Genomic DNA, 15,846 nt, shown 5'->3' with positions numbered 1-15,846 from the left:
TAGTCTCTGCCATTCCATCATGGCTGTTCCCGAATCCCACTCAACCCTCTACACATGCCGTCTCGTCATATCCTTTGATGTCCTGACCAATAGGGATCTGTCAACTTCCTCCTTAATTATACCTATTGATGTGGGTTCCACTGAAGTCTGTGGCAGAGCATTCCACAGATTCACTACTCTCTGGCTAAACAAAAATTCCTCCTTACCTCTGTTCTAAAATGTCACCCCCTTAATTTTGTGGCTGTGCCCTCTAGTTCTGGATACCCCCATCATAGGGAACATCATCTACATGTCCACGCAATCTAGTCCTTTCAAAATTTGGTAGGTTTCAATGAGATCCCCCCGCACCCCGCATTCTTCTAAACTCCAGTGAGTACAGCTCAAAGCTGCCAAACACTCCTCATATTAATCCCTTATTCCAAAGAATCATCCTCGTGAACCTCCTCTGCATTCTCTCCAATGACAACACATCCTTTCTGAGATGCGGTGCCCAAAACTGTTGTCGATACTCCAAGTGTAGCCTGACTTGTGTCTTAAAGGCTCAGTATTATCTCCTTGCTTTCATATTCTATTCCCCTTGAAATAAATATTAACATTGCATTTTCCTTTTTTTTAACCACAGACTCAACCTGTAAAATAATCTTCAGATGTCTTGCATGAGGACTCCTAAATCCCTTTGCACCTCTGATGCATGAACCTTCTCCCATTTAGACAATAGTCCACACTATTGATCCTTTTAGCAAAATGCATTATCGTATATTTCCCAACACTTTGTTCTATCTGCCACTGTTTTGCCCATTCTTCCAATTTGTCTAAGTTCCGCTGCAATTACATTGCTTCCTCAGCACTACCTGCCCCTCCACCTATCTTCATATCATCCATAAACTTTGCCACAGAACCATTAATTCCATTATCCAGTAATGGAATTGATAATAGGCATTCAAGATGCTCTTAGGCACATGAATGTGTAGGAAGTGGTGGAAGGATGTGGACATTTTGCAGCCAGAAGGGATTTGTTTATTTGTGCAGTTGATTACTAATTAGTTCAGCTCTAGTTTGTGCATCAAAGGGCTGGTTCCTGTGATGTTGTATGTTCTACACTCTCTGATGTCATTGTTCTTTCCTAAATACATATGCATGCACACACAAGTGTGCATACCTTGAGTAAATTGAGGTCCTCAGATGCTTAAGTGGGAAGTAAAATTGCATGAAGATATTGATACTGGGTTGTGTGGCAAGCCTAGTTGTTTTCGGGGACGTTGTCTAATGATTAAAGGCCCGAATCACCCAATGCCCCGAGGTTGCATTACTGGTGATGTGTCCCAGAGCACACCCTGTTCATTAAATCAGGTGGTGTAGGACCACGATAATGACAGCCATGGGCCAGATTAAACTGGCTCCGCTACTCTACCCTGACACAGAGCACCTCATACCCCACCACATGAAACTCCCACAACCTCACCTCTCCCAGCCCCAGATATACATCCACCATTCCTACTCTCATTTCTACTAATTCGAAGGTCCAAGAGGGTGCACACCTCCACTAACCCTTGGCACACCCCAATTAACTGTGGCCTTTCAATGGAAATTAATTCCATGAATTGAGTACAGATGGCTATGTAATTTATTTATGGAGTTGGCAATCATTTTTTCTGTATTTGAATCTCACCTTGGATGTAAATTACTTGCTAATTTGTAGTGTGGAACATAATGGGAAACGATTATTTTCTCCTTAATAACTTAGATGTGTAGTACGTATCATGGATAGTTAGTGTTGGTCTGGCATTTGTTGTGTTTAAGTCTATTTCATGCTTTTTGGTAATCTGTGTCTCCTGCAGTTTTTTTCTGTTTGTTCATTTTGGAGTAGGAAGTCTCTCTTTGTATGGATCTCTTTCACTGAAGACCTTGAGTACAGCTTCTAAAAGTTAGTAATTTGGAAGTAAGAAAACTACTGCAATTTTACCAGCTGCAATAGTGCTGTATTCATCTGTCTATTGCCTTGTGTCTTGAGGGTTTGTCTTACTTTGGCTCCGACATGCATCTGGTTGGCAGCCTATTCAGAACTTTGTATTATCACGAACCTAAGCCTAAATAGGTTTAGTTATTTGCATACCTGTCTATTAAAATGGGTTGATGTAGTTCCAGGTTTGTGTTTACCTTTTATTCTGCTCCACACATTAACACAACCACCTCGACCATAAAATGAAGCCTCATCATTAGTTGGTGAGCACAGATTGGACAATTACAAGAGGGCCTTATTTGAAATTTCCTGAAAGCAGTGAGGTTTTTAAAAAATGAACTTGTGCTGTCATGGGTGCTGTGGTGTATGCACATGGCACCTATCTGGATTAGCTACCACTGTAATTAAGATCTTGAAAGATTATACCTCAATGGCTTCAAATGAAAGGAAAAACTGAGGTCATCCATTGACCTGAGAGGGAAAAATACTTTTTAATGATTTGAAACTGCACATAGGAACATGAATTGAAAGACTATTTACAAATTTGTGGACTAGCATAATGAAACAACTTTGAGTGCTCTGGTTCATAGTAGACAAATGTCAAGTGTTGTAAATATATTGGGAATATCATTGCAGAAATCTGGAAAGAAAAATTATCTTTATTGAGGTTTTTCACTCATGTTTCTATGTTTAAAATTTGTTTTAAAATTTTTTTGAACAAGTACCATTACATTTTTCATTGTAGTTAGATACATTCTAATCAAAGTAGGATAGTCATATTTCTTTAACATGGATTATGTTTTTAAATCCTCTAAATAGAAGGTCATTACAGTTCAGTAATACAGTATTCCACATGTAGCTGTGTTTTTGGATGTTGTTCCCATTAACCTCTCTGCTACATTATGTTTTCTTTGCGCAGCTTTCTGATTTTTTTTTAAATAACTTGTTAACCGTGTTAGATTCAAAAACGTGGAGATGAAGGTTTAATAGTTGAATTGAAATTTTCCTTTTACCTATATGCTTGTGCAATTGATGAAATGGGCAGTTTTAGATATGTTGATTGTTCAAAAAGATGCTTCATAAAGGTTTGCCTTGTATAGTATGAGTGCTGTGTACATGCAGCCTTCTGATAGCTCTTAACCTGAAGTGCTTTCTTAATATAAGAGTAAGGTGATATTTTCATATTGCTGTCTTGAATTTTCCTATTAATAAGAATACAAAAACAATTACATTTGTAACAGTATTTTCTAATAAATTAAATCCATTTACTTGTATTTTTGTTTACTTTTTGTAGGTGTCCACCTCGTACTTTTCTACCAGCTCTATGCAAAATTTTTCTGGATGAAAGTGCTCCTGATAATGTATTGGAAGTGACAGCCCGTGCCATTACATACTACTTGGATGTGTCTGCTGAGTGCACACGAAGGATTGTTGGAGTGGATGGAGCAATTAAAGCACTTTGTAATCGTTTGGTTGTAGTTGAGCTCAATAATAGGACAAGTAGAGATCTAGCTGAACAATGTGTAAAGGTAATGTTTCTTCTAATTGTTTGGCTGTGGCATTATTTATAAGGAACTGCTTTTGAGAAATGATGGGAAATTGCTTTCCATTTCTAAATCCTGGAGTAAGGTGTTATCCCAGTTTGATGTCCAATCTTCTGAAATACTTCAATGTCAGGAAATTTTAATTGTTAACTTATTCAAGAATTATTTAGCCTGGTGGAGTGGGACCTGAGGCTTCTGTACCTCCAACCTGATGGTAGTAGTGAGAAGCAAACATGGCCTGGATGGTGGAAGTCTTTGATGAAGAATGCTGCTTTCTGTAAATATGGGGAGGGTTTTGCCTGTGATGGACTGGGCTGTATCCACCACTTTCTGTAGCCTTTTCTAATCTTGGGTGTTTCTATACGAGGCTGTGATAGGATACTCTCCACTATTCATCTCTGGAAGTTTGTCAAAGATTTTGGTGACAAGCCAAATCTACACAAACTTGTGAGGAAGTAGAGGCTCTGTCATACCTTCTTTGTGATGGCATTTATATTTACATGCTGGTCACAGGTTAGATCCTCTCAGATGCCAAGGAATTTAAAGCTACTGATCCTCGCATCTCCATTCATCTAATAAGGACTGGCTCAGGGACCTCCCACTTTTTTTCTGTAATTGATTAATCAGTTCTTTGGTTTTGCTGATGTTGAGAGTGAGGTTGTTGTTGGGCACCACTCAATCAGATTTTCAATCTCCCTCCTATATGCTGATTCGTCACCACTTTTGATTTGGTCAACAACAGTAGCATTGTCAATAAACTTAAATGCCACATTATATAATGTAATCATAAGTATAAAGTGAGTACAGTAGGGGGATCTTATGTACATAGCTCTGTGGAGCACCTGTGCTGATGGTGCATGTGAAGGAGGATGATGATTTGTGGATGACACCTCATTAGAAATTTAATGACATGCACATATGGTTTATTAGTTTAAGAAACAAAGGTTGGTTCAAATAAGAAAATCCTATGGCATTTAAGAATATTGATGTTGACAGTTACATATGGTACTTTGTGAATTAAAGGTGACTGAATTGTAAACAAAAGGTACTCATTGTTTACATGTGAAATTAAAGTGTGTTAATAATCTTTCTGTAGTCTTTCACTCCTGTGGCTTAGCTTCTGAAACTATGGTTTGCATTTTTAGATGTTGATTGAAAATTGGTGCTGCATCATTCTGACATCTTTGATATAACATTAATTCTAACTTTTACAGTTTTCTTAGTTGAGTTCCAAAATAGTTCTTTTTATCAAAATCAAGAAAAGAGCATCAATCAGCACCAGGGTGGTACACCACCTTTCACTCAGATCATGGCAACCTATCTTAATCAACTTTATATCTTTATTTCAACTTTATTTCTTTTGGCAACAAACCACAGACAAACATCGCATTATTGGGAGTGGTTACATTCCTAAAAACCCAGTCGTTATTACATTTTTCCAGACACAAAGCTGCATCATCTGTGTATGTTCAAGAAATGCAAGTTGGGGGGAAGAAAAAGTCTTCATGTTTTTAACCTAGGATTGAATTTTTATTCTGTATCCCAGATTTTTTTAGTAGCGATTTGTGAATCCCCTTGGGGCAGATTTCCAATAACTGCCATAACATGGGTTTCATTTTTAGTTATATTATCTCTGTTAGGAGTTACTTACAGTTGCAAGAAAAAGTTTATGAACCTGGTTTTCTGCATTAACTGCTCAGAAAATGTGGTCTGATCGTCATCTAAGTCACAATAATAGACGAACACAATCTGCCTAAACTAATAACACACAATTGTACTTTTCAGGTCTTTATCGAACATGCTGTTTAATCATTCACAGTCCAGGCTGGAAAAAGTATGTGAACCCTTGTATTTAGTAACTGGTAGAACCTTCTTTAGCAGCAGTAGCCTCCACCAAACATTTCCTGTAGCTGCTGATCAGCCTTGCACAATGGCAAGGAGGAATTTAAGACCATTCTTCCAAACAAAACTGTTTCAGTACATCAACATTGCTGGGTTACCTTACATGAACAGCTCTCTTCAGGTCATGCCACAGCATCTGAACTGGGTTAAGGTCTGGACTCTGACCTGGCCAGTCCAAAACACAAATTTTCTTCTTTTTAAGCCATTCTGTTGTTGATTTACGTATGTTTCAGATCATTGTCTTGTTGCATCATCCAACTTCTATTAAGCTTCAGGTGATGGACGGCTACCCTGATATTCTCCTGTAAGATGTCTTGATACAATTTTATATTGTTTCCTCAACAGTTGCAAGCTGTCCAGGCCCTGAGGCAGCAAAGCAGACCCAAACCATGATGCTCCTTCCACCTTGCTTCACAATTGGGATGGGGTTTTGGTTTTGCTGTTGTCTTCCAAACATAGCAGTGTTAACTTCTGCCTAAAAGTTCAACTTTCGTCTCATCTGTCCACAGAACACTGTCCCAGAAGCATTGTGGAACATCCAGGTGGTTTTTTTTTTGCAAACTTGAGCCGTGTGACAATGTTTTTTTGGAGAGCAGTGGTTTCCTCTGTGGTGTCCTACCATGAACACCCTTCTTGTTCAGTGTTTTACTTATCGTGAACACATGAACAGAGACTTTAGCAAGTTCTCCAATCACAAATGGAGTTCTAGAGATTCCTACAGGTCATTTGCTGTTACTTGGGTTCTTTATCACCTCTTTCAGCATTGCACATAATGCTCTTAGTGCTATCTTTGCACAACACCCACTCCTAGGGAGAGTAGCAACAGTACTCTGTTTGGAGACAATTTCTCTTACTGTGGACTGATGAGATCTCAGGTCTTTAGAAATGTTTTTATAGCCTTTTCCAGCTTCGTGCATCTCTACAATTCTTCTTTTAAGATCCTCTAAAAGTTGTTTTAAGATGAGACAAGGTGCACATAAACAGATCTTTCTTGAGAAGAGCAGTCTTTGTCAGTAAACCTGACTCTGTGTGTCTTTTTTATAGGGCAGGACAGCTCTACAACCCACACCTCCATCTCATCTCATTGATTGGAACATCTGACTCCAAAAGGCATTACTCCAGAGGTTCATATACTTTCTTGAACATGGACTGTGATAGTTTAAATGGTGTACTCAATATTGATGAGAAGAAGTACAATTGTTAGTGTGTTATTAGTTTAGGCAGATTATGTTTGTCTATTATTGTGACTTAGATGAAAATTAGACCACATTTTCAGAGTAATCAATGCAGAAAACCAGATAACTGCATAGAGTTCACAAACTTTTTCCTGCAACTATATGTCAGTCATTGAAGGAACATGTTACTGGTGTGCCTAGCAAATTACCCATCACTGTAGCATTTGTAAAGCTGGTGGTTAATTGGAATTTTATAATTTGCAAACATTCTCACTTTGGAATATTTCAGTGGTAAGGATTTGATGTTTAGGCCTGGATGCTGCTTTGAAAATTTCTTGCATTGATGTCCTGGCACTGAGACGATGTAACCGCTTTTTTAAAAAAACACTACTAGGGTCTGAACTAGTTCTGATGGTATTTTTTTTCTCTGTTTCATTTGTCGATCATGTTTACAAAATTCGCTATTGACATTTAATATTTAATTTTACAGGTACTTGAACTTATATGTACTCGAGAGTCTGGAGCAGTATTTGAAGCAGGAGGCTTAAATTGTGTGTTAACCTTTATCCGGGATAGTGGCCATCTTGTGCATAAAGACACACTACATTCTGCAATGGCTGTAGTCTCCAGACTTTGTGGAAAAATGGAGCCTCAGGATTCATCACTTGAAACTTGTGTGGAGTCCTTATCTAGTCTATTGAAACATGAAGATCCACAAGTAAGTAGAATAAAGAATCAAGCATTCGCGTTTATCTGATAATCTAGGTAGTAATTTTTTTTTAAAATCTGGATTGATTGTAACAACTTTAATAGTTTTCTAACTCTCATTGAACACCTTTGCTCCATCCACTACAAAAGGCAGAATCTCCTGGAGGCCATCTGTTTCAATTTGACCTCTTATTGTAACATATCTGTCCATGGTCTCTTCTGTTGCCACAATGAGGCTGCACTCAGATTCCATCTGGGTAGCTCTCAACCTTATGTCATGAAGATTGATTTTTTTTAACTTGTGGTAGTCTCTCCCCACTTTTCTTTTCCCTTCTATTTATCCATTCCCTATTCTGGTTCTCCCCTCACCCTTTCTCCTCGCCCATCACCTCCTTATGATTTTCCTTCAACTCTTTTACCTCCCAACTTCTTATTTTATCTGCCATTCTTCCACCACCCAACTTCTCTCTCATCTGGTTTTGCCTTATCACCTGCCAACTTGTACTCCTTCCCCTCCTTCTACCTTTTTTTTCTGGTTTCTGCCCCTACCTTTCTAGTCCTGATGAAGAATCGACACCTGAAAAATCTTCATAGATACTACTGGATGTGCTGAGATCCTCCAGCATTTTTTTGAGTTTTGCTCAAGATTTCCAGCATTTGCAGGATCTTTTGTGTTTATTTCCATACTACTTTTCAAAATGTGTCCTTGCTGGGCCAAGTTCCTTTTCTTTCCTCTGAGGAAAGAGTGTTGGCCTGGAGTTGAGATAGTTTGATTTTATTATTGGGATGAACAGGGATCAATTTTAAACCAAAACCACCGTGATTACCAGAAAGATTCTTTAAGCCTTTGGTGGTCCTTAATATTACTTATGTTTGGTAATTCAGCAGAAGATGGAATTTTACTTTGACTGCTATCTTTGTTTTTATTTTGAAGTCACATAAATTTACTCCAAATAGTAGGTGTGTCTTTTCTCTATTTCAGGTGTCAGATGGAGCTTTGCGTTGCTTTGCTTCGTTGGCAGATCGATTTACTCGGCGTGGAGTTGATCCGGCTCCTTTGGCAAAACATGGATTGACTGAAGAACTTCTTTCTCGTATGGCAGCTGCAGGTGGTTTAGTGGCAGGAGGGTCCTCATCTGCTTGCAAGCCAGGCCGTTCTTCTACAGGAGCAACTCCTAATGCAGCTGATTCTAAACTTAGTAACCAAGTATCAACAATTGTTAGTCTACTTTCAACACTTTGCAGAGGCTCTCCTGTTGTGACACATGTAAGGATTCAGCTCTTTTAACATCCTACTCAGCCGTGGTTCTACAGTAATAAAAGAAAAACAAGGAATGTTTGCAACAGATTTGCATATTAATTTGCTTTTTGGAAAAGAAAGCACAAAGCTATTGTTTCATATGCATTTTAATTGGAGAATGTTACAGATATTTCTAATATAGATTATAAATGTAAACAGTACTTAATTCACAATCAGAATTCCATATTATAATTTGCAATTGCAAATTAATATAATTTATATTTCTGTGTCGATTATATCAAAGTTCTCTTGATTGAACAACTTATATCCAACTAGTAAGTTTAAAAATGCTTGTAAATTTACTGAAGTGAGATTTCAAGCCCAATATTTGCCAAAGTGGAGATATGCAATCAGAACACTTTATCAACTTTGGTTTTATATAAAATTAAAGCAGTTGCCTGTGTTCTTGGGCCATAGAAAGCCATGGTTAATAAGGTTATTAAAGCTTTTTGCCCTGTCCTCACATTTGTTGTTTGATTTCTCCATAAGCAGATATTAATAGATGTTTTCCCCTTAGGATTTATTGAGATCTGTACTACCTGATTCGATAGAAAGTGCACTACAAGGTGATGAAAGATGTGTGCTTGACACGATGCGATTGGTGGATCTACTTCTGGTATTACTTTTTGAAGGACGTAAAGCTTTGCCAAAGTCTAGTGCTGGTTCCACGAGTAGGATCCCTGGCCTCAGGAGGCTGGACAGTTCTGGAGAGCGTTCTCATCGTCAGCTTATTGATTGCATTCGTAGTAAAGACACTGATGCATTAATAGATGCCATTGATACTGGAGGTAAAATAATATTTGCTGAGGGGGAACTACTTTTGTTGTCAAGTTTTTTTTCTCCCAATCTGATTTTTTTTCCTGTTGTTGTTTGCATTAGCTTTTGAAGTGAACTTTATGGATGACGTGGGTCAAACCCTTCTGAATTGGGCTTCAGCTTTTGGAACTCAAGAAATGGTAAGCACCTCCTTCCATCCACTTTTGAAAGTCTGAGCCCCTATTTCATGTATTTCATGTGAAGAATAAAACTAATATCTAATACAGTACCTGTCATCCTTTTGGTCAAATTAGATACAAGCTAAGGACAAAAATATAATGTTACACAAAGTATTGTGTAGGAATATCTCATCAAACTATCTTTTCAGGTGGAATTTCTGTGTGAGAGAGGTGCTGATGTCAACAGGGGTCAGAGATCCTCATCTTTGCATTATGCAGCTTGTTTCGGAAGGCCACAAGTTGCAAAGGTTTGATTGATTCTTCTCTTTGAGTTAACTGTTGTGGACAAGAATTTAATTGATGAAGAAAAGACAATGTGATATGAAGTCATTGCAGTCAATCTAGATACATTTCCTGATATCTTTATTCACATGTTATTATGAAGCAAAACAGCTTGACAAGAAAATGGGATGTAAAGAGGGCACTAAGCAAAGGTCAAAATTAAGCAAGGGTCTTCCTGATTGCTGTCTGTGGACTTCCATTGGAATTGCGTTCGTGTGAAAACTGTGTGACAATTCATTTAACTAGTTATGGTCTCGTTTCTCTATGAATTACACACTTGAAAGGAGACTTTCTTAAAGATTCTTGGCATCTATACAAATATATCCCAGCAAAAGAGTTGATTATATGGCCAAAAGAACTGGAAGAATTTGTGGCAATTATTGAAGACTGTGTTAAATTGTGTTGTTATATTTTGCAATTATGTTTAGGTTTTACAAATTATTACATAACATGACAAGTGAAGGGATCATTTAGGTTGAGGTACTGCGGACTGAATTTCTAGTAAACTTTGAGGATGGATATTAGCTCTTTGAAGTGAAAGAATAATCAAAGATGACTAATATGTGTTTAAAAAAGCCTATTTGAGAACTATAATCATATTTTTGATATAATGACTGAAAGATAAAATACTGGTTTCCCCCGCAATCCAAAGGTAGAGTGTGCGTATGAAACTGTTTGTAATCCGAAATGTCGTAAATTAAGGAAGCAATTACCATTAATTTATATGGGAAAAGTTTTTGAGTGTTCCCAGACCCAAAAAAATAACCTACCAAATCAAAGCAAATAACTCATAAAACCTAAAATAACACTAACATATAGTAAAAGCAGGGATGATATGATAAATATACACCCTATATGAAGTAGAAATATTGTAGGTACGGTGTAGTTTCACTTATGAAACTCAGAAAGACAGTGAGCCAAAATCGATTTGGAGAAAAAAATCGGCACCTACACGCATGCGCAAACAACTGCCCACACAAGGCTTCACGGTCGTTATAGTCTTTCTTGGGGTAAACACACATATAAAACGGGCATCTTTTTTTCATAAAAGCAAAAATCCCTTTGGTTAGCGAAAACAGGTACTAATGTAAGTCTTTCGTAACAGCGAGTTGTCGTAAAGCGAACGTTCGAAAAGTGGGGGCCACCTGTAATAGATTTTTTAAAATGCTGAGTCTTGCTATTTTTTTCTGATAACGTGTTTCATTCTTTAAAAATTCACGTATTTATCATAAGATTTAAAAAGTAGATTAGGTGATTAGTTTAGGGACAAAAAACTGCTCCAAAAAATTAGTGGTTGGATGCTACTTAGATCAGACAGGTACATAATATGATGCAATCCAGGGTCATTGTTTGCTCTCTCTGTTTGATGTGGATTAATAAGATTCACATTTTATTTTGATACAAAAGCAGGGGTTTAATGTGGCAATTCAGTTTTTGAGGGTAGCTTTTCAGATTGCAGAAGGTACAATGATTGTACATATTTGGAAAGAAACATTGCTCTGCCCATCATATAACCATAAATAATGTATGGTTTGAACACATGAGGATAATACCAGATACTGGAAACCATGAATGAGAAAAAATGCAATATTTAGGACTTTCACCCTTGCGCACTGAAATGTTACTTAATGAACTGTTAAAATTAAAGTATTTTATTGTGGTGCCCAAGTTGTTGAAGTTGTTTTATTAACACACTTGAATTGTCTTAAACTCGTGCCCAATTTTAATTTTATAGTCCATTCTAAGCATTGAATTAAGTTTCCTTCTATTCTGCCTTTCTGTATCCATTATCAATTGTAGAGCTGGGAACAATATAGGAATAAGGAACATTTGAAAAGCAGCCATAGATCTGGATAGCTGCAGACAGGTCAACTTTTTGTTGTGAGCATTTGAAAGTGCTTGCTTGCCTTTCTTTATGCTTTCACTCCAGTGTAGATTTGTAAGTGGTCAGTTATATGATTACATGCTGATCAAATCAATTATTTTTTCCCCCACTGATGATTTAGAATTGTTCATTGATGATTAATTTCCAAACAGGAATGTTTATTAAAGTGTATCAGACAGAATTTTGTTTATTATTTATATTTGAATAAACATTTGGTTTGCAGATTAGTCAATGGCAAGAGCTTTTAATTTATGAAATACGTAAAAGGTTGCTGTTTTCATTTTTGCTAGACTCTGTTAAGACATGGAGCAAATCCAGATCTCCGTGATGAAGATGGTAAAACCCCTCTGGATAAGGCACGGGAGAGAGGTCACAGTGAGGTTGTGGCCATATTACAGTCTCCAGGTTTGAAATCTTAGCAGATTAAAATCAAAATATTGATGATTTGAATTCATTTGAGATAATAATGAATTTCTGCTTTAGAATTAATTGAACACTTCTGATGAATTTTGAAAATTAAAATTTATTGGATTGGTTATGTGATAGGATCACTTTTTTTTAAACTTAAAATAGTAACACTTGTTAGAATCTCAGGAATATTTTTGAATAAAATCTGAATGTAAGGAAATGTACAGGTAGGGCTTTTAAGGGGCATCTGAATCAAGGAAGGAAAACTTGAGCCTGAGCCTGAGCCAAGCCATTCTGTTCCTTGGCTTTAAAGTTTCTCCCAGTGGAAAAGCTTGCAAACTCTCTTAACAGAAAGAAACATGCATAAAATCTATTGGTTTCAGGAGACTGGATGTGTCCTGTAAATAAAGGAGAGGATAAGAAAAAGAAAGATGCTAACAGAGAGGATGAAGATGGAAATGAACCAAAAGGAGATCCTGAAATGGCCCCACTATACTTGAAAAGATTGTTGCCTGTTTTTGCACAGACATTTCAGCAGACAATGTTACCATCCATCAGGTGTGTATTTCTTAAAATTTCTGCCCTCCTTTGGAAAGACTAAGGGAAAAAAAGTAATAAAGTTTTTAATATGCATATCAATCATTGTCTAATATGAAAATGTAATCAATAATGAGACAATCACATGTACTTGCTGAAGTTAGATACAACTGCAGGAGCTGGTACATAAGCTTATTTAAGATTGTATAATCTATTCATTTTTAATGTAAGTGTCTGTGTTAGTTCATTCTCCAACTATAGGTTTATAATCAACCTTAAATGGGCCTTTGCAGACCAACTGTATAACATACCAAGCCAGTTCCAAGGGAGTGCAACTTAACAATGCTCATGTGCCATTCTGTTTTATATTTTTAATGCAACTTTATGTTGCCTGAATTCCAAATAATGTTGTGGACTTGATTAGTTTATCTAAGGATTTGTTCCTCTGTTTCTGTCACCGATGGCCCTATCCTCTTTATGTTTGCAAAGCATTGTAATTGTCCTCTTCCCACTAGGCATGTGAGTGAAGAGTTGAAGACAGGAACTTGTGCAGTTTTGTAAAAATACAAGCTAGTAATTGATCTTCATCATCTTTATATGAAAATCATACAACATTTTTTTAAAAGCACTTCATATCACAAGCTGAAATTACACTTGCTGTGAAATTGGTCTTGGCACTTCCTATTAACGTTACTGTGACTAACAATTTTTTTGGTATCAGATGTGCATCTAATGATATCGCAATCAGTGCAATGTTTCATACATTCATATGTTGCACAGGACAGGAAAATGAAATAAGGGGATAGTGTAAGATTCCCATATAGCCATTTCTCTCGAAAACAAGTACAATGGATACTGGTAAATTGGGATACACTGGGACCACTACACTTTGGCCCTACTAAGTGGCTGCCCCAATTAGCCAAAGTTTCAAAATACAAAAAAGGCAAACTGAGTAACAAATTATATATTTAAATGAAATGCAGAACGAAGTAGAAACACTGTCAATACCACTACAATACTATAAAACAATACATCAGTTTCCAATAGTTATCCAATAGAGGAATTTCCACAAACACTGCAGTGTTCCTTTCATTGAAAGTAAATGAGCAAAATCAGTGAGACATCCAGTATAGATAATGACCTGTCTTTATGCAGTCCTTTTGATGATTGCATCCTCCAAATCTTCATTCTCATTGTAACATTCAAGATGATTGTCGATACCTTCAGATTCTTCTTAGTTCCTAACTTGAAGTAGTGAAATCATTTTATTTTCTCTCCTGGCTGTTTCTAGTATCTCCAAGCCTGAATGGTTGGCATTGAACAAAACAGTTCTGAATTGTCCTACTGCTTATTTCTCACCAACTATCGGTGACAGAAATCTCTGCTTTTTGAAAACAAACACACACAACTGATGCTTCTTAAAAACTGTTCACTGTAAGCACTTGTAATGCTACTGTGACAACGTAATTTCTTTTGGGATCAGTAAAGTATCTCTCTAGTGTCTCAACAGCCACACAAGTGCACGCGACTGATGCCTGTTAGAAACTGTTCAGCAACTGTCTCCTGCCTTAATTAAGTGGCATAGTGTCCCAAATAAGCAAAAATAATTGCAGCTATTTTCTTGATTATTGTTTGTTCTTTAAGAGTTGTCCTAAATAAGTGCCTGTCGATTAATGGATGGCCCAATTAACCGTAATTCACTACATAGCATCTTGGATACTTTTCGTGGGATGACCATTCAGCAGTAGCCAGGTCTGTGACACCAGGGAAAGGCAAAGGCAGAAAGGACTGTAATGATAGGGGACTTAATAGTTGGGGGAGGGCAGGAGATTCTGTGGTGACAAAAGGGAATCTTGGATGGTTGTTGCCTACTTGGTGCCAGGGTCCAAAATGTCTCACAGTGGCTACAAAACATTCTTAACAAGGTGGGGGGGGGGTGGTGTGGTGAGTTGCCAGAAGTTGTGAGCATTGGCAGAAGTTACATATGTAGAGGAAGGGATGCTCAAAAAAGAAATTGGGAGACCAAAACAACACGCATTGTTGCCTCCCCGATCATTGCAGGGGATTTCAACCAGGCCAGCTTGAAGATAACTTTAGCAAAGAAGTATAAAGAAGATCCAAAGATATTTTATAAGAATATTAAGGGAAAAAAGAGTGCTAGAGATAGAATAGAGCCCCTTGAAGACCAAAGAGGAGTCACGGAAGATGGACAAGGTTTTTGTTTAATGGAAACTTGGCACACCTTACCTTACATTTCAGATGCAGCACTGCAGCCTGAGAACTTCACTATCCATAACTTGGGCAGAATAGTTGAGTTTCTTAAAGATAAAGGAGTAGAATATGGTTCATGATTAACTCATTGTGGTGTGTAGATGTGCTTCTGATTCAGTCAAGCGACATTCATTTATCTGCCAAGAGAATTTTCTGCTGTGATGGTAGTAGTGTACATTCCACCCCTTGCCATCATCAGGCAGGCACTGGAGGAGCTGAGCACCACGATCAGCAGTCCCAAAACAACACACCTTGTTGCCTCCCTGATCATTGCAGGGGATTTCAACCAGGCCAGCTTGAAGTCTCTGACCAACTGCCACCAACCTATTACATGTGGAAACTGAAGAGCCAACCTCTTGACCAGAGTTATACCACCATTAAGAATGCCTACCATGCCATTCCATGCCTGCACTTTGGCAAGTCCGATCACCTAGCTGTACTCTACTCCCATCGTACAGGCAGAGACTGAAGACTGCAGCACCAGTAGTGAGAACCACGAAGTTATGGCCTAAGTACTTACAGGACTGCTTTGAATTGGTGGACAATATTCAGGGATTCATCTTTGAATCTGAATGAATATTTGTCACTGACTTCAAGACCTAAATGGATGAGTGTGTGCCTTTGAGGATATACCCAAACCAAGCCATGGATGAACCATTAATTCACAATCTGCTGAGGACTAGATCTGTGGTGTTTGACCAATCATCCAGAACTACACAAGAAGACCAGGAACCTGCTGAAGGCTATTTTAAGAAGGGAAAAATCAATTCTAATTGAAGTTAGAGATGGAGTTGATGCAAGTCAGCTCTGGCATGGTTTGCAGGACATTACTTTCTACAGAATAAAATCTAACATCGTGAATAGCTGTGATGCTTCATT

At 37.7% G+C, this 15,846-nt stretch overlaps 1 protein-coding gene across 4 annotated transcripts in view; it reads left to right on the top strand.

The window, feature by feature from the left end:
• Positions 1-15,846, top strand: part of hectd1 (HECT domain containing 1) — a 92,355-nt gene that overhangs the window by 22,923 nt on the left and 53,586 nt on the right. For all 4 annotated transcript variants that reach the window (XM_059956172.1, XM_059956152.1, XM_059956144.1 and 1 more), the window contains 8 exons: positions 3,255-3,489; positions 7,072-7,299; positions 8,272-8,556; positions 9,107-9,377; positions 9,469-9,545; positions 9,734-9,832; positions 12,042-12,156; positions 12,543-12,717. In XM_059956172.1, coding sequence (XP_059812155.1) covers positions 3,255-3,489; positions 7,072-7,299; positions 8,272-8,556; positions 9,107-9,377; positions 9,469-9,545; positions 9,734-9,832; positions 12,042-12,156; positions 12,543-12,717 — 1,485 coding nt within the window. The remainder of the gene's footprint in view (positions 1-3,254; positions 3,490-7,071; positions 7,300-8,271; positions 8,557-9,106; positions 9,378-9,468; positions 9,546-9,733; positions 9,833-12,041; positions 12,157-12,542; positions 12,718-15,846) is intronic.

This window comes from Hypanus sabinus, chromosome 2 (genome assembly GCF_030144855.1).
Source record: "Hypanus sabinus isolate sHypSab1 chromosome 2, sHypSab1.hap1, whole genome shotgun sequence".
NCBI lineage: Eukaryota > Metazoa > Chordata > Chondrichthyes > Myliobatiformes > Dasyatidae > Hypanus > Hypanus sabinus.
Note: the sequence above shows the minus strand (reverse complement) of the source record. Positions and strands in the feature narration are given on the sequence as shown.